Raw genomic sequence first — 19603 nt, forward strand, 5'->3', positions numbered from 1 at the left:
CGGTCATCACTAGTCAAAAGGTCTCCCCACTAAAACAACCTGTTCGGTTTATGGGAAGACCTAGATATTTTGCTTTACTTTTACTGTTCTATATATTTTACTATGCGCAAACTTATTCATGGCGAGTCCCTGAGTCAAATAGCAACAAAATTTATTGTATGGTTTCTCTAAAGAGACAACGTCGAAGAAAGCCTTCCGTGTCCAAAGTTATGAGAAAATGTATTGTGTCATTTGTACTTTGGCGTCACTTTAAAAGCTGGAAAGAGCTTGTGCATACAAATATGCCTGATTGTTCATTAAGCAAGAAGGAAAGCACAAATGTTATTAAAAGATCGATAAAGCAGACTACAGTTTAGATAATGGGTTATATTTCAAGCTCACGTCCTTTTGGTTACTCGGGATAATGTAGATCAGTTACAAAAAACTCAACAACCAGTCCCATTAGCTAAAAGTGCTGGAACGTTTGGGAGTTGGTTGTCGACAATGAAACATCAAAAAGAATCGCTTTCGAAAGTCTTTAGCGACAAGACAATAAAGAATAAAGTTCACCGACGAATTGATAATAATGAACACGTGACTAACAATCAGTAGGAATCTTAAAATCACAGGAACATGATACCGATCTTGAGAGTGGCAATGAAGGTAATGACCTTCGGTTACTTGTGAAGAAAGAGAGATCTCGTAAATTTGAACAATCAGCCGAAAAACGTGGCACAACACGAACACCAAAACGATTGATATGAGAAGAACAACTGTTTTCTCTTTTCGTCTTTTAAAATGACGTCGAGATTCGCCCTGATCTTTCTTGGAAATGCCTTTGGTCTGGGGAATTGTGTTTTGACAAACATCTTGTACTTTTTCTGCCAAAACTTCCGAGACTCTCGACTTCTGACATCCCGGGTTGACGCTTTCAAATTCACCGCGAAGATTTCTGTTATTGATAAAGTTTTTGTCCACAAAACAATACTTCTGAAAGAAGCTTTTCCTTATCTTCAGGTAGATACTGGAGTTAAAGAAGATAAGCCCCGAGAACGGCAAAAGGCCCGTAGTTATGATATCGTCCCAATATGACGTGAATTGAATATAAGTCTCGTTATCCATGAGGGCCGTGGTCCAATAAGTAATAGTGAAATCGGGCAAGGAGATCAGCTTGAATTCAAAAAAACGCGGGATTTCCAAACACACCGTGGTCACCATGACGAACCATATGTACTTCGTGTACGCTGGGCGGTACTTTAGTGGGTGACAAATGGCTTTATACCGTTCTGCTGAAATGGCCACCACCATGAAGATGCTGGCTGTTAACGTCATGTTTCGGAATGGGTGGATCAGGTACGGATAGGACGCTCTATACAAGTAAGGTTCTGAGGAGAGGAACTGACCAACGATGGACACGTCGCCCACGAAGAAAATGATGACAGCACTGTCGATGATGACTAGACCCATGAGCATCTTGTGGAAGCTCCGATTGGACTTGACTTGGGGCAAGACGTAGAGACTCGTCATATTACCAATGAGGCCGAATACACCAAAGACGGTCATGGTCACTCCTTGGAGCCAGAAACTGGAATGTTCTAAGATATGCTGGTAATCCTGACGAGATTCGAAGCAAGTGTAATTGATCGCTTCCTCTTCAATTGAGGTAGAATTGGAAGTTCCCTTGAGGCTCTCATCGCAACATTTTTGGTTGACAAGTTGAGTTGAGTTTATGAAGCAAGAAAGAAGGGATTGATTTTGGCACCAAATTTCGCATGAATAGCTGAGGGAGATATTGAGGAGGAATGAAGGGCATTGAGGCTTTTCAATGGATATATTGGTTAGTGGTGCCAAAGGTGAATTGAGTGGATGGTATTGAAAGCATAAAACAAAGGTGACCACGTTCACAGGGACGCATATTAATATCCATAATAGGCACAGTTGAGAGAAGAAGCACCACCGATCTTTGGGATGGTGACAAAAGCGGTCGGTATGAGGCCGTGTGTGGTGTAAATGATTTTCCGAGCCTTCGAATGTGTCGATGCTATCCTTGGTAAACACAGACTCGTATTGCGTTTGACTTTGACAGCTACGCGAAAAGGTGGAATACCATTCATTAGAAGAAAATTGAGGTTTACAAGACAAGAAGCTTTCGGAACTGGCTGTTGTCAAGGAGCTCTCCATTTGTTCATTGGTTTTCGCTCTGTTATTGTGAACACTTTGCAGCCAACGAATTGTAGGACCTCTTCCAAGGAGCTCACCTGGTCTACTATTTCCGAAGATCTCTCTTTGGAACCACTTCTCTGCTTTGGAAAGAGGGATCTCCTCAACAAGTGAGGAAGGAGAGAGATGGAAACAAGAAAAAGAGCTTGAACTGTGACAACACCAAAGAGCGGAATTCTGTCGAAGAAGGAAACCGGCTGTGAGTCCTCGGAAATTGTAATCTAGGTATGTTCAGGCTGTCAAGAGCAGAAATAAGAAAGGCAAAAAATATTCTATTCTCGTACATAATAGACGAAACATATGTAATTGGCTGTGACCTTTAATGGCGATCTTGGGGGAACAAGTTCAGACTCTTTAATTACAACGAACCGCTGTTTTTGGACATAATTAGCCATTAGAAATCTTAGAATGAAATGCATACTACTTGGGTTTACGATGGTTTGAAGTTACAAACCACCCGAGTAGTTGATACGATTCTATGAGCCATTTCCAAAATTGGAACCGATGGATGATTAGATCTTCATCTCTATTTCAATGAACGATTTCTGGATGACCAGTTTAAAAAAAGGTAATGCTGATGCGAGTCCGATCCGAACTCGAGTCTTTTTCTCGATTTTGGAGAAATTGGCCAGAATTCTCAAAAGAACTCGTGTGCGGATTCGGCAAAAAATTATCTTCATTTTTTTTCCTAGAATGTCATAAAAAGAGTATTTTTGCTAAAACTGACTCCAGTAAAAGATTCGAGTCCTCTGTCAGACTAGAGTCTTTGGGCGGACTCGAGTCTGGCAAAAAGTCAAAAAATCATAAGACTCTTACGAGTCCCACTTTTGCCAGACTCGCCCCAACACTAGTGGGAGGGGTGAACCTGGCCCGTTCGGCGAAGCCCGTCATAACATGGTTCTGCACTTTTCCGATGAAATACGTGGTGTACGCATCAGATTGTTTTTCCGCCTCTCCTCGTGGTTGGAGTTTAACAATTCCATGAGAAAGGACGGAGAATCGAACCGGGGACCTCTCTCAAAATCATGTTAGGAAACTGCTCTAACGCCAAGTCTCTCTCTAAAATTTGACTTGTACTAGGGATTAAACGATACAGGAATAATTCCTAATTTTATGGGTTAAGCATGGCAGATGCTTCATATTTAAATCGTATGCTCAATATCAATGCGAATTTCCTCATGGAATGAAATGGACCTTCAATTTTTCCACGGACGAGACTTCCGCTCCTTTCAAACATATCCCTTCAAGAATAATGTTATATGGTGTGCTAAGAGAACGACCCCATGGGGCCTTCTCAGGATATATCCTGGGATTGGGTGAACCTTAACACGAGCATACTGGGTCCTATCCCAAATGAAGTTGTAATGACAGAATCTTGCTGGTATAAGCAGTCATCACTCGGCAGAGAAGGATAATTTCTCTTGGCTAAGATACATGGCAAGGTCAGAATCGACTCGCTTCTAATTCTTTTTGTATCCTTCTAAAAGCCTATTAAGACTCACACAAAAGCCGGTGAATATACGGGCAAAAGAATGGGAATTAATTTTCTTTCGTGAGAGCAACAAATGTTTTTTTTCTGTGTAATGCATTTTATTCTTTTTAATAGAACTTCGTAAGAAACTGAATTGGACGCAATAGGTCTATAAGGTTATGCGATCAAAAAAAGTTACAAATTATTAACCGTCGGAAAGTTGCAATCGCTCATGATGCAGCCTTAGTTCCACTTTGTTAAGAGTGATGCAAAAAATTAGGGTAACTTTTTGCCAGAGTGATAATAAGATGTTTGAGTTAACATGGTCTCAATGTTTCAGGACGAGGCCTGCCCCGTTGAAGTATGTAAAAAGGTAATATTTTTTCTTTTTTATAAAATGAAGAAAGTATAGGAAAACATGATTATTATGCTATTTTTGCTTAGTTACTTTCTTGCACGCTCTGCTTGGTTTGTCTATTAGGATTCGAGACTGAGACGTTTTCTAACTCTCAACGGGAAAAATATCGTCGTTTCAGTATATCTTCATTGAATCGATTCGGAAATCGGGGTTTTACCAAAATAGAATGGAAAGGACATTAGGATACATCGTGTTTAACGCTGAAAAGTCTACGGAAAGCCTCCATGCAAATTTTGAATTTGGACGTTGATGAAATCGGTACCTGATCTTCTTTAATCCAAATGTTATTATAACGCGCAGATAAGTACTCGAAATGTGCACTAAACGAAACGCATTTTTTTTAAACCTCATTCGTTGCAAGCTACAATAACGCTCAAAAGACAAAAGTGTTTTGAAGCGAAAGAAAAGTAAATCGTGGTAGAGAATTAGCAGTTCATCCCAAGAGCTGCACTTAAGGGCTCTATTATATATTCATATTGCACATTTTCATGTTATGGTCATGTTGAAGACTATGAGACGTCCGCAAATCAAAGCAACCAACCACGTGTTGTTCTCCACTCCTCCAGACAGATCTGATTGGGATCTCAACCCAAGGTTTTATCCACGTAATGTGGAGGACCGTTTTTGTTGAAATTGGAACTGCTTTGATCTGTCTTTGGGTAATAGATGGGGCTGATGATCTCCTTCTTGACATAGTCCTGGATGATTTGCACAGGTTCGGGCGCGTGATATTGTTTCACGGTTTTGGAACCGGTATACGGGTTCTTCGAGTTCAAGTGGTCGTGATAGTTGTATTCGGAGGCGATACAATCGCAAGAGGATGGCAACTTGAAGGTCTCCACTCGGAATGGATAGTAGTAATCTTTGGGGTTGTACACCAAGAAGCGATGATAGGTGTATTTCTGAACGCATTTACTCTCGTAACAAGCTGAAACAAGACAAAATGGGGGTTTTGAGAGGAGTTTGTTTAAGGATCCTGGACTTCCGACCTCTGCGTTTTTGGCTCCTGCTGGAATTGCTTTTAGTATGAGCTTCTCCACGGACTTCTAAAAATATGGACTGCGAACGAGCTGCCCCTAAATCGGCCTCCTCTTGATCATAGCAACTCTAAACTACTTTTCGAATTAAAGTAATAGAATAAGAAGCGTAGATCTCTTCAATTAAAGGTAGGTCATTTTCATGCCATTTACCTGTAAGGTGAATCGTTTCAAATTTATGTTGTCAAAAGTTTATGCAGCAGGCCGAAAACTCGAATTTTATGTTTTTTACTACATAACTTTGACCATGTCACCTGAGTTCCCTAAGCATAGATTTGGGCTCAAATTGGGCCAAGTTCATCTATTCAACAAGATCTCGTGGTCGTCAAAAGTGCTTATAGGAGATACGAAATTTTGGCTTCCGATCGCAGTCCACATCTCTAGAAGTCCGTGGCTTCTCCAATGTCAAATGATGTTTGATGGCATGGATCCATCGAAAGGGCTTTTCTGTATTCAAGTCTTAATGAACACGCAAGAAAGCCCTTGTTCTAACTTGGTGCTACCATATGTACGTCTTGTTTTAACCAATGACAATACCGGAGGCAATGTGAGAAAAATTTCCTGACCCTTCATTAGATACTTTTGCTGACTTCCCAGGAATTGTTGAAGAGAATCAATCATATAGGGAAAGGTCAAAGGTAATAAGTTCATTTCTAACCATCTGAACCATTGAAAGAGGGAGAATGTGGAAAAGTCTTTAAGTTTCTTTTCAACCTCGATTGTTTCTCGAACGGAAATGCAAACTGCACTTTGTATCTTATGTCCAGCAGAAATTGCAAGAGTTTGACGATTCATTTGTAGGGAAAGATTGAAGAAGAGTCCGGTTTTAAATCTCCTAGCTCGGATATAAGATAATATTCAGCACCATGATTGGTTACACAGTTTTTTAAAGTAACCACTTAAAGGTAGATTCAAGATCGACGCATAAAAGTTGCTTGGCAACCATTGTCCAACGAAAACAAGGATTTGGGAAAGAAACCCTCGCTAATAAAAGGTGATGGAATCAGTAAACTCCTTGATAGATTGATCATTTGCTTAGAAAGAATGATAGAGGTATTTAGGCGCCTTGGATTCCAGCCTAGTGTCGGCGATTTTCCACCATCTGTATGCACCCAAAACAATGGCTAAGGCCTTCGTTCAGTTGCTCTCTTCCACAGTAAATATGAAAACGGCTTCATCACCTTCAAATCTTGAACATTTCAAGTAGAGTCAAAGCATAGTGGAGTTGACGTCTTATGAGACGAGAAATTTAAGCTAAACATAATTTTGGAAAAAAATCTGAAAAAAGGGGGGTAATCAACCGATATTTTTTTTTGCTTTGGGTTTCACTGACTTTCTAACTGGCACAAGGAATGTAATCTGCGGTATAGTTAAGACGAAAAATCATAATGCTTCCAATCGTTTCTCCTTACATTTTATATCATGTTTGGTCTACCAACGAATTTGACTTAGCAGACTGCATTTGCCCTTGAATTTAGTTTTTTGCGGACTTCCTTGCAGCTACTGGGATTGGCATCCCAGCAGTTCAAGACGAGAAATTTAATTCATTTTACTTAATTCTTATTGTTATGTAAATTTGATCGACCAACGAATTTGAGTTGGGAGATCGAGCTAGTCCTTGAATGTAGGGCTGATCTGGAATGTTGTCTAAAAAATTGTCAAAGTCTGACTTGAAAGATGCATCCGGATCAACAAAGCCTACCCATTCCCTACGAATATTACAGGGAAGCAAATCAAACAATGAAGGAGCCCGAGAAAGAAGAGAAGTGGACTTCATTGTTCGAACTAGCCTGGATTCTCGAGGACTTGAAGGGGCTCTCAAAACGCACATTAAGGCCTCTACGGTCTCTAACAATTGACCTTAAATCCTGGGTTGGACAAAGCTCATGGATGCTTTTGAAAACGTACAGTATCAGATACCTTTCGTACCTTTTCTGTTTACTTTACAGACCCAACTTTTTTAGTCTCTCCCAATAGAAGAGCTTCTCATTCCTGTGATGGTTCTAGTGAAACATCTTTGGACTTGTTTGACTTTTGCAAACCTGCTGAACTCATTGGAGCCCAAATGGGTAAAGCATATTCAATATGTGGCTGGACATCGACTTGTGCAGAATAAGCATCGTGGTGCTATCTTGGACTTAAAGGTCCGATAAATCCAAGTAAAAAAGCTTTACCCACCGTCAACTGGATTTGTTGATCGAACTTTCTATTATTTTGTAAGACTACCCTAAATAATTCATTGAATCTAAATATCCGCTCCCTTATCCAATACATCACACTCTACGGAAGCATGGCTTGTCCCTTTGAAGTGGGATGTCGGTATACATAATTTGCATGGATAGGTGAGTACAACCTTAAAACATCACATCTGAACGATTTTAAGTACTGAATCGATTACCTTTACAATAGTTTATTTTTTGTACAACCTCCATGACATTTAACTTTGCCGCTTAAGCCATGAACTATTCATTACATGTGCCTTTATAGCACTTAAAGGTTCCTGTAATTTGCTAGTTAGGTACAATAGAACTATAAATGATTTTAAGCACAAATAATATTCGATCATTGCTATCATGTAGATTCTTTTCACAGAGGTTTTTACAAATAAAGCAAATTTCAAATGAGGTACTCAATGCCATTTAAAATGACACTCAAAAAGGGAAAAAGCATGTCAATGCAGCCAGATCGAATTTTTGTTCGGCCTGAAAAACATAACTTTTCCCGAGGAAGAGTCATTGAACGCTCTACTCCTGACTTTTTCAATGCATGCTATACATGTTGTTGGGGACAATCTTTTTTATATTCTTTGTACGCAGTGATAGAATAACCTTACTAAAATTGAAAATGACCTCTATTTTGTGGACCAAAAGAATCGTTACTTTGTGGGCAGCAATGTTTCCAGAGAAATGTCGCAGGTTAGACTAGACTTTCTACAAGCTTACTTGACCCCTTTGGGTACCCAATGTTGTTTGAAATACCTGTTGATTAAGCGGGTATTGACTTCTTCCCACCAAAACTTGTTTTAAGCCAAACACAGGGAAAGACAAATCTTGCCACAGCGATATTATTGAAAATGGAGCTTTCATTTTAGAACGAATTAAAAAAAATATCTACATTGTGTCCCTCTACATGGGACTTTCTACTGTAAGTGTAGCACTTGTGAATCTGACATTACCTGGAAGGAGAGGACACGGATAGTGCTCAAATTTGCATTTCTCAATGCGAACGGTTTGGGTCAAGTGATCATATGAGGCTGGGATATTATTAACGATAATGCTCCACTTTCCATGGGTATTGATTGCCCTCAAAGGTCGAGTGTATTCCACATGTGATGGGCACAAGAAGTGCTCCTGCTCAAGTGTGGCCAAGTGATCCACCGATAGATCCGTGTTCAATATCACATCCTATGGTAAGAATAAAATCAATAGAATTAGTTGCCATCATTCTAGCAGGACCTTCAATTTGGTTCAAACAAGATTTTACTCGTTCCATTCAAAGTCCTTCAAAGGCAAAGGTTATGGCCTAACGACCAGACAACAGCATAAACAGGAAAACGAATGGGTTATGGCAACTATGCTTTAAAAGGCACAATCACCATTTCTAATCACCGAAGGTGGTACACAGACCATAAATCTTGATGATTGGGTTCGTTTATGGTACAAGCAGTAAAGCATGAGGCGTTATGTCAGCGAAAAAATGCAATGTTTGACACTTTTATCAAGTTCCAGGTCAACCTGTCCAGAATCGTTCACAAAAATGTCCACCCAAAGCGAGAATATGGTTAAAATTTCAGGGGGGCCTGGCAAATTTTTAAGGTACCTTATAAATGGATGCCACTGCGTGATAATGGTATTTGATGGCGTGCTCGATTTGCGAGATCGGGTATTCATGATCATGCAGACAGAACTTGGTGGCTCCGTTGGGATGGCTGGCGTTCCCGGCGCAAGTGGGCGTCACATCCCCGTCATGTTTGTGTTGCTCATAGTACTGAGCCGTGAGGGACTCTGGTGGGTGTACGTCATGCCCCAAGATGCTTTTCACGTGAGCCACACTGGGGTTCCAGATCCAGCAAGTGATACTCAAGCACACCTGAAGACGAGAATGGATAAGTCATGGTTATCCGATCAAATGTCAGTAATAAAGCGTTCAAATACTTTCAAGATCAAGAGAATCGTGAAAAAAATGTTTTAGGGTGCTCGGAGGATTTGTGTTTATGTTTACGAATGACTTATTTAACCGAGAATCTTGATGAGGGTGCAATTAATATTCCTTCTTTTGATGATTGCTGAGCATAAGCACGGGCTTATAGAGATGTGGACTACGAACGGAAACTAAAGTTTCTGATCCCCTCAACCGTTCACTTTATTCCAAATAAGCAATTCATTCGACCACACGATCTTGTTGGATCGATGAACTTGGCCAAATTTGAGCCTAAAACTGTGTTTGGGGTATTCAGGAGATTTGGTCAAAATTATTTAGTAATCACTACTCATTTTGTTTTTATTGTTTAGTCTGTTCATTTCATGTACTTGTAAATGTAGTTGATTTTTTTTGTTGTTTACAGTCAGTTTAGTTTCCTATTTTCAATACGAAATTGGGTTCTAGAACCTTCTTTTGTTCTATTCCATTCCATTGATGTTAGCTTGTTCATGTAATCGAGTTGGTGTATGTTGGCTGAGGCTAGCTAGCTGGAGTCGGTCATCGTAGTCGACCGACTCTTATCTCTTCTCCTTTGTTGGTAGCCCCAACTTAGCGAAATCACCTATTCTCGTCTTCCCCCAGGGAGTACGTTCCTCCTTGGATTCCACCTAGCACGTGTGTTGTTTACCTGCTCCACAGCTGGTTCTCATTCACACGCGCGATTTGACGAGATTTACGTTTCTTATTGAATTACTTAAATTTAAAAAGTGGCTCAGAGTTGTTATGACCAAGAGCAGGCCGATTTGGCAAGAGGCCCGTCCACAGTCCATTTTTCTAGAAGTTCGTGGCATGAGTTATGTCCTCTTGCTTCATGTAACTAATAATGGACTCTAAAGAATTATATAAGAACTCCATAAGAGTGCAAAAGTGTTCCTGCACTAATGTTATGGTTCTAACTAGAGGCATAGATTTAAGACTGATTTCTGACCAGGCAATAAAATAATAGATGACGTAAACTGGTGTCAACTTTATGTTCCCAAAGCTTTACGGTCATTTGATCGTGCGAGGTTTATCCACACGACACGCTTCTTTCTTCCAATACAATGGTTCCCCGGGGCTAAAGCAATGCATCATGAACACTAAATCAAACAGAAATACAAGCAATTTCACCTTTACCATAGAAAGACGAATCGGTCAAAAATTGAATTCGAAATTTCCCCCCTGGTCATATGAAAAGGTTCTATCCTAACAACTTGTGCTCAATTTACATCATCACAGAGGCAGGAGCGAATTTTCCGAAGCCACCTTAAGTTGTCTATGAGGAGGAAAAGTAAAGAAGTGATGACGAGTGATGAATACATCCCAGCTCCTTCCGTAGTCCTCCCGTGCCAACTGTGTTAACAGTAATGGTTTATTTCAAATTCCTGAAAGCACTTTTTATCAATTGCAAAGCCGAGAGAGAGGCAGTATGTTGGGTGATTGATGAGCGGAAATTTCCCACAATTAAGGGCTGTGAAAAGGTAAGTTGATCCAAAACTCAGATGCAACCTGATGCCTGTTTCTTAAAGCTTGTACGTTAACCGGTATGAAAAAATTCTAGCCAAAGTGGTGAGCAGATGCTCATTCTGGGTAGCGTACGATCCTTAACTGAAAGGTGCGAGCGTTTAAAAACTTCGGACAAAATGAGAACTCTCGTTTGTGATATAAAGGTTGTTGGATTCCTCTCATCTTATTGCTGTGGAATGCTTTCATCCTTGCTTGAACTCCTTGTCGGTTTCAAACGGGTTTGAGAGAGATACCAACAGCAGGTTGATTTGGCATGATTTGGCCAACCCTGAGGCTACGGAATTACAAGGTTTGACTAAAAAACTTGAAGTAAGAAGTATAAAAGAAGCAATATAGAAAAGTAAAAATCGAGTTTGTTGTGGTTTTTTAATGCAGCTGAATCGGAATCCAGTGAACAGTGCAACTTTAGCTGATGGAAAGCAGCGCCTCTGCTGATGACTGACAAGAGGCCGAGTGAAGTGGGTGAGCCTTTCGGTGTCCATCCTCTAATCATTGATGAGTAGAGAGCATTATCCAAGAACGGTGAATCCCTTCACTACAGACCAAACTAAGGGCAAGGTCGAGGGTTACAAGAGCAGGCAGGCCATTAGTTGTTCCTCAATTAAAGAGACAGATTACAGTTACCATTACTTTACCAAAAAGAACAATTCGTTAAACAACCGTTACTCGCCAAAAAATGTAATGGCGTTACTTGTTACTCCTTACAATTACTTCTTCTATAATTTTAGATGACAAATATTTCAGATTTTTTGCCATATCAAGACCATATATTGCTAAATCAATGGCTACATTTTTGTTACAAACATTCCTAAAATTCAAAGTTTTCCTGTCAACATGTTAGGCTAATGAGCATTGAAAATGTTGGCTTGCTTAGCATTAGAACTGGGAAGGGGACCTCCTAGTTAGCACTACATTACTCCCATACTTGGCCATGCTCATTTGGCTAAGCCAATGGAAATGTATAACAGGAAAATGAATCCGAGCAAAGTTGATGTATCATGAATTACGTTACGTTGAAAATTCAATTTTGCTTTTTTTTGACAAAATGAAGCATTAGTAAACTGATTCGTTGACTCCAGTTTTATGTTTTTTGCTGTTATTTGAAACTTTCAAATAATTGTATTTGTGTATTTTACTTTTTCTGTACACTGTACCATAAGTTTTTTTGCATCAAATTGCTTTAGATTATGACAGATTCATGTTATTAATTTTAGAGACCACTCATCTATTTTGTCCTGGACCATGATTTCAGTATGCATCAAAATACATTTTTCATTGAGGAACCTTCATACACATATTTTTTTTTTGTTGAAGTGAAGGCAAGACTCAATCCAAAAAGGGGTAAATGGTCACAAGGTGGATGGTTAATTTGAGAAGAATTGACTCACTAGTAGTTTCAAGAAACTTGAAAACTTAATTTTCTGAGCAAAATTGTTCTGCAATTCATTTTTTACATTCTGACATTATTGTTCTTCTGTTAATGAACTGAGATTAATCTTTTTCACGAAATATTAAGGATGTGGAAATACGGATCGGCCTAGGAAGTAGAATGACAAGGGAAGTATCTGCTCCCTATGCGATGAGTGATAGTGGTAAGGTTAATTTTTTTGAACAAGATTCCATGAATCGAAATAGAGAAGAAAGACGTCTTCACAGAGGAAAAACGAGTAATCTTTTTAACTCTATTGTACTTGGAAGTAAAGTTTAAACCCCTTGTGTCGATCATGAACAAGCCTTCACTAATTTTTCCTTGCTGTTTTATGGTCAAGATATATGTTGAAATATTGGAGGAAAGTGCATCAACTTAACATCAATTGGAAAATCCAATGAATCTATTCAGTTACAACACAACTTTTTGATGCAACGAGTCAATTTCGAACCATTATCATCTAAAGGCATTTGTGCCAAGTACTTTGGAAAAAGATATGGGCCTAAAAGAGTCGAGAAAGTTCCAAGTACTCAATAATATGACCGCGCATTCCAAATTGGCTCTTCTCGCATTTTTAAGAATGATTGGCATAAAAAGTAGATCCACTGACAGGGTTCTTCTCTATTGAATGAACATTGCATATTACATGCTTGAATAACGAGGGATTCATGAAAGCATCCAAATGTGTATTCACCTTGCGCTAAAGGAATTGATATAAAAAAAAAAACAATTCTCAGGAAGTCGTTAGTGTTGGACGAAATTTGAAAATATTCTGTGGAACAAATACATCCAAACTTAATTTTCTTTCCATTCCACTTGTAGATTGGTTTCTATTATAAGTGCTCCATTTTTTGTGTGCCACATCAAGCTTGGAGGATTTATTCTTTGCCCAATCAAAATGACAATTTTGACTTACCCAAAGATCTGTTACTTACGTAGACAAAAGATAAGCCTTAGAAAAGTCCTTACGAGAGTACGGCATATGTACAAAAAAGAAGTAAGCCAAAGTTATGAACTTTTTATGTTTTTATGTAACTTTTTATGTAACTTCAGTCGCTCATCATGTCAATCGTCCTTACTTCTCTTATTTCATGCATTGCTTCTGGGATTTAAATGCAAGTACCAAAAAAGTATCCCCTTTTGTCATGGTCATTTGACTAAAGGGCCTTGACATTTTCCCCATCAATATTTGTCTCCCTTGGTCTTATTGATATCAACGAGGCCGTATTTCTGAAAGTAATTTGATACTGATAGAGCTCGGCGCGGACTTCTAGAGATGAGGACTGCGAACAGACGCCAAACTCTCTGATCTAAACCGTTCGCTTTATGCCAAATAAACACCTCATACGACCACAAACTCTTGTTAAATAGATGAACTTGGCCAAATTTTAGCCCAAATTTATGCTTAGGGAACTCAGGAGATAAGTCCAAAGCTATGTTGCAAACACTGAATAAAATTGGAATTTTCGGCCTGCTTGGTCAGCTACATAAGCTTTTAGCAACATAACTTATAAGCGAACCACTTCGCAAGTAAATAACATAAAACTGACCTGCCTTTGATTGCTAAGATTTACGTTTCTTATGTTATTACTTTTATTTGAAAAGTGGCTCAGAGTTGCTATGACCAAGAGCAGGCCGTTTTGGCGGGAAGTTCCTTCACAGTCCATATTTCTAGAGGTTTGTGAGATAGGCCACTTGCACGTGTCAATGCCCATTTGCAGACAATATAACTTACAATAGGTCACTCACTGTTTGGCAATTTCGGGCAAAAAGGATCACGCAACAAAAAATGATGTTAAGGGAAAACCGGTGAATAATCAAAAGAGCATTCATTGCTTTTTACCCGTTTCTTATTCGTATTATAAAATCCTTTTTCAGGGGACATACATTTTCCAGTACAAACACAAGTCTACGCAATTTTCTAATCTTTGATATGATTCTTTAGAAACATGCATGGTTGCAACTTGTCATAGGTATCCTTGAGTTAATCAATCTGGCGTTCCATTGTACGATACCTGATGGCGGCCCGAAATTTGAACTCGATTGTTCGTAAAACAGGTGCCCAAATTTGAACCGTCTCATTTTAGAGATTATCATTCTTTGAGAACAGGACCAAAAAGATATAGCCTTAGGGAGAAGAGCGTAACTATTTGTTTGACAAAAAGAAATTTTGTTTTAAATAGTATGACAATGCAGGCAGAGCCTTGACGAATTTTTCATGAGGTAATTAAAGCGCCTTGAAAAGAGTTGCCAATCGAATGGTCACTTGAAAAATTAGAACAGGTGCTGGGCCTGAGATCGATAACCAGCTGTCACTCAATGGTCTTGTGTCCTTTCAGTTCGTTAAGATGCATCGAAAATGTAGGCTTACCAATAAAATTCCTTTGGTCATATTCCGAGTTGAAGGCACGATGAAGATGATAGAGAAAAGAACTTTCACCAACGCTCCGTGCTAAATTGCCATCAATTGCGTTTATCTCACACTCTTGCGCACGAACGCATGAATTCTCGAACGTGCCAAGGGAAAAGATAATAATTATTAAGCGATTACAAGTACAAACGCTCCGATCGACCAAAGCAACTCCAACCCCTCTTCTACCACTCGTCAACTTGCTGGCCGCAATCACAGATTTTTCACATGTCGTGTCTTTTCTCCCGCCTATTTATCTTCCCTTTTCTCGTCAAGAATCGTCTTCGAGAACAAGAGGTCTTCACGATTTCACCACCGAAAGTGAACTGACCAAGACTACCTTCTTCTCTGCCGACCGCAAAGAACGGCCTGAAAGTCTGAAGTCAGAGTGAACAGTGAACACCATGCGGGCTCCTTGGTTGCAGCATGTTCATGGCACAGTAAAATACTATCAATGGGATATCGAACGAGATTCATCGCACTCTCTTTCATTGGCAATTAAAGCACTTTTGGGTTGAACCGACCACGTGAGGCCCATTGAATTAGAGTTCTAAAGCTTGGACCATTAGAGAGGTAGTTAGAAGTCCGGAATCCAATCAAAACTGTATCCTCAAAGAAGTCAGTTACATTACCATGTGAGACATTATCCATTAAGCACATCGTGAGTCCTTGAATTGTTTGCCAGGGGACAATGTTCTCTGATATATTAATCAAACTCCTCTCTTTCATCCAATTTCCTGATGGCTCCCTTCGTTCATTCTGATGGTATAAAGGTACTGGAATAAAAGAACGCCTAAAACCATGGACAGACCCTTGCTTCAATCCAAAATAAAAGTAAGACGCTTACTTTTCCATGATTATCAAAATGTCATGTAAGTATTCTCAAAAGAGAAATATTTTCACTCAAGGATGTGAGCATTTCCTATCGAGGAATTCAAAACCGGACAGTATTTTTAGCAGGGATAAGATTCGCTTCCAAAATCAAGATTGCAATGTTCGAGCCTAAAATGCTATCCATATCATAAAAATTCAAAAATAGGTTTCCAACTTCTTCATTGCTAAGCCAAATGGTTCAAAATTTCAAATCTGATTTTTTTTATGACTCATTGCCATGCCTATAAAACTTTGTAAATCTTCTTCGTTTGTATAATTCGTAACATGTAACATGAGAAATCATAAGAGATCAAAACTAAGAACTGATTCAAAATGATGTTCCTATGTGGAACAAAGTTGTGATTCGTTCAATCTCTTTACAATTCAAAGACGGTTCTTGCATGCAAACTTAAAATTGGGCCAGAGCTAAATGTGATCCAGGATTGCTCCTTAAAAATAACGTATGTTTTCCAGATGAGGAAAACGGAGAACCAAGTGATTGAACTTATGACATAACACGTTGATGTGGAATATTGTCTGTTGGTCTGGCTACATAGTTAAATTCCAAATGATCGTACTTGAAAAGAATATCAATGGCTCTCAAGGTTTTGTAAATGGCAACTTTCAATAATTATGACAAAACCCCACCCCTCTGGTCGTACTTTTGATTTACATCAGGTAGGTCCAGAATGAGTACATAAAGCTGGGATATGTATTTTGTATGAAAAGACCAATCTAAAGGATTGAAATGATATGAAACCAACTTAAAAAGCCTTTTCAAATAGGTTCCTGATCAACCTTATATTCAAGGGCTCCTGTCAACTCTAAATCGTTACTGGATCAGTTGTTGTATGACTATAGAATTTAAAACAATAAATGCTCCACCTCGAATTTCTTAGGATGACATTGCCACTTGTAGAAAAGAATGCTCAAGAATTACAGCTCACTGTCTTTGCGAGTTTGTCAACAATTTTGAATAATTGTGTATGCGTATTTGTAATGTACGAGTTTTTGAAATTTGTGCATTTCGTTAAATATACGACACATTCATTTTATCCACGAGATCAATGTTTAAACCGTCGAGAATCCTAACATCTTGGTCCTTTATCCTCTCCACTATTTGTGAAGTCTACAAGACAACGGACAGAGGGGCAGATATTTGTGAATAATCGCCATATGGCGCTCTAATGAACAGGAACCTGAACCAAATGCTACCAAAAACAACGACATGCAATACAACTTTCAACTTGGGTTCATCTCACAGCTTTTTCTTTCTTTCAAATCCCAAGAATCACGAGACTAATTTGATCTTGATTGCATCGATAGCTGGGCCCCCTTTTAAGATCTTTCAATCTCATGTATTTTTAAATGAGTCGAAGTGTACGAAGATGACTGGCCAAAGTGTGTCACAAGAAATGAATGATTTCAAAGAAGGCGGAAGAGAATGACGCACTTGGCTTTGATATGAATAAAAACATCTCAATTTCAAGGCGGAAGTTACATTTATTATCCTGACAACCCAAAATTTATGAGACCCAAGAAACATACAACTGTTTACTTTTTCGCTGGTTCAGACTCCATCACAAATAAGGATGGACTCATTAAAGTCAAATGTATTTTTCGTCAAACATAATTCTTGAATGCTCAATTGATCATTAGAGAAAAATGAATTAGAAACAAATTTATCTTCAAATAATTTGAGCAACGACTTTTCCATACTATGTTGTGTGCGCGTACGCCCATCTTGACCAAGTCATTTGGGATGCAGCAAACAAAAAGAATTGTATTGGAGACAGCTTTTGAGGACCAACTGCACGATATAAAAATAACATATTTCAAATATAAAAAAAGCTTCCTCAAAAAGACTTCCGATTGGATGTGGACAGAAAAAATATTGATGAGCAACAGATGTTTTCCATTTATTTCCAAAAAACAATAGCTGTCAATAAACAAATCATAACTGACATCTCTGTTGTGTCACGCTTGTTGGTTAGACCTCGAGTGGGTGGGTCTCAGTTGTTGGAATCAATCTTGACATAAATAATTTTACACCACCTTCAAATATATTTCATGCATTTCTAGTTCCACCTTGTTTAGAAAGCAAACGCAGTTTTTTAAAGTTTTTGGTTAATGAAGGTATGCAATGCATTGAATGTAACAAAAAGGCACATAGAAATACTACAATGTTTTATCCATCATTGTAAGCTAAAGACAAAAATTTCAACATATCTTGGCTTTCTCCAAATTGTTGAAAAGAATACCATGGAATTGTCTATTTGTAATGACCCAAAGTTCGGTCTTAAGAATTTAAGCCTCCAAACCCTGGGGATATGTGTTCTCTTCAAATTAGAATGTTTCCAGCAATTATTTTTTTGCAAAAAATCTGAATCAGTTGAAATTCTTAGACAATTTTTAGAGGCCTGATGATCAGTAAAGTCAAGTCAAAAAATAATGACAATGCTGAAGCAAGTCCTTAACTTGCAAAAGAAAAGCTCATCTTCAATCCTTGCGTTTTTTGGTTTGTTTATTCACGGGCCTACTCTAACCGTTACAAGGTTTGTAATACAAAGGTTTGAATTGTCACTGCTGAGACTTTACATCATTTTTAGTCTACAAACAAATTAGAGTTGGCGGATCTGGCAAGCCCTTGAATGTAAGGTTAATCAGGTGTTACTGGATCAACCCCTACATACGCCCTGCAAATATTTGAGGGCAGCAAATTAAACAATTAAGGACCCGAAAAAGAGGAGAAGTGGACTTCATTGTTCGAACTAGCCTGGATTCTCGAAGGCTTGAGGGTGCTCTCAAAACACACGTTAAGCATCTGTGGTCAGTAGAAGTGACCCTAAAACCCTGTTTTTTGGCTGCAAGGAAAAACAGTTTGAAAGCCGGGGCTTTACGGTCACTAGAATTGACCCTAAAGTCTGGGTTGGGAAAATACTTATGAATGCTTTTGAAAACGTTTAGTATCAGATGCCTTTCGCACCTTGTTGGAAAACCGTACAGTCCCAATCTCTCTTGGCTTTCCTAATACCAGAGCTCTTTTATCCCAAACATATGTGTTGTTGTTTTTCCTTTTATAAGGGCCAGTTTTCAGCATGACATTCACTCTCATGGAAAAGGGGAAAAAGTTGACTTTTCGAGCCAAAATGTTGAAAATACAAAGGGATGCAAATTAACAAAATAATGCAAATAAATCGGCAAGAATGAAAAAAACCTGCATTTGTATGTTTTGAGTAGCCCTAGGTATCATTACGGACTTCTAGAAATATGGACTGCGAACGGGCTTCCCGGCAAATCGGCCTGCTCTTGGTCATAGCCACTTTTCAGCATGACATTCACTCTCATGGAAAAGGGGAAAAAGTTGACTTTTCGAGCCAAAATGTTGAAAATACAAAGGGATGCAAATTAACAAAATAATGCAAATAAATCGGCAAGAATGAAAAAAACCTGCATTTGTATGTTTTGAGTAGCCCTAGGTATCATTACGGACTTCTAGAAATATGGACTGCGAACGGGCTTCCCGGCAAATCGGCCTGCTCTTGGTCATAGCCACTCTGAGCCACTTTTCGAATCTTATCAATCAAAGGCAGGTCAGTTTTATATCATTTACTTGCGAAGTGGTTCGCCTATACGTTATGCTGCCAAAAGCTTATGTAGCTGACCAAGAGCAGGCCGAAAATTCAAATTTTATGTAGTGTTTACTACATAACTTTGAACATGTCTCCTGAGTTCCCTAAGCATAGGTTTGGGCTCAAACTTGGCTTAGTTCATCTATTCATCAAGACCTTGTGGTCGTATGAAGTGATTATTTGGCATAAGATGAGCGGTTTAGCTGATAGGATATTTTTGCTTCCGTTTGCAGTCCATATCTCTAGAAGTCCGTGGTATCATCTTTCCTTCCCGTTAGAAACGGAATGCTTCATTCACATCAAAATATGAGAGCACAGGGTGAGTATATAAGGTCTAAAAGATTATAATTGGATTATTTAGGGTTCGTTGCCATCACGAAGTTCTTGAGACTTTCATTAGAATCATCAAGTCTACTTAACCAAAGACT

At 38.9% G+C, this 19603-nt stretch overlaps 1 protein-coding gene across 1 annotated transcript; it reads right to left on the reverse strand.

The window, feature by feature from the left end:
• Nucleotides 1–4403: 4403 nt before the first annotated feature.
• LOC131890765 (neurotrophin 1-like) lies at nt 4404–15192 on the reverse strand. Its single transcript, XM_059240176.1, has 4 exons — nt 14632–15192; nt 8945–9214; nt 8301–8529; nt 4404–5016 (listed from the first exon to the last, which is right to left on the reverse strand). Exons 1-4 carry the CDS (start codon nt 14650–14652, stop codon nt 4673–4675), a joined length of 864 nt encoding a protein of 287 aa, XP_059096159.1. The 5' UTR covers nt 14653–15192; the 3' UTR covers nt 4404–4672.
• Nucleotides 15193–19603: the final 4411 nt, after the last annotated feature.

This window comes from Tigriopus californicus, chromosome 11, assembly GCF_007210705.1.
Source record: "Tigriopus californicus strain San Diego chromosome 11, Tcal_SD_v2.1, whole genome shotgun sequence".
In the NCBI taxonomy this organism is placed as follows: domain Eukaryota; kingdom Metazoa; phylum Arthropoda; class Copepoda; order Harpacticoida; family Harpacticidae; genus Tigriopus; species Tigriopus californicus.

Bases quoted from the DNA above. Each gene is read 5' to 3' on its own strand.
- LOC131890765 (XM_059240176.1), bottom strand. From the start codon at position 14,652: ATGACCAAAGGAATTTTATTG. The intron at 9,215-14,631 runs GTAAGCCTACAT...TCTCGTCTTCAG, and splicing joins TGACCAAAGGAATTTTATTG to GTGTGCTTGAGTATCACTTG. The intron at 5,017-8,300 runs GTAATGTCAGAT...GTCTTGTTTCAG, and splicing joins TCCGTGTCCTCTCCTTCCAG to CTTGTTACGAGAGTAAATGC.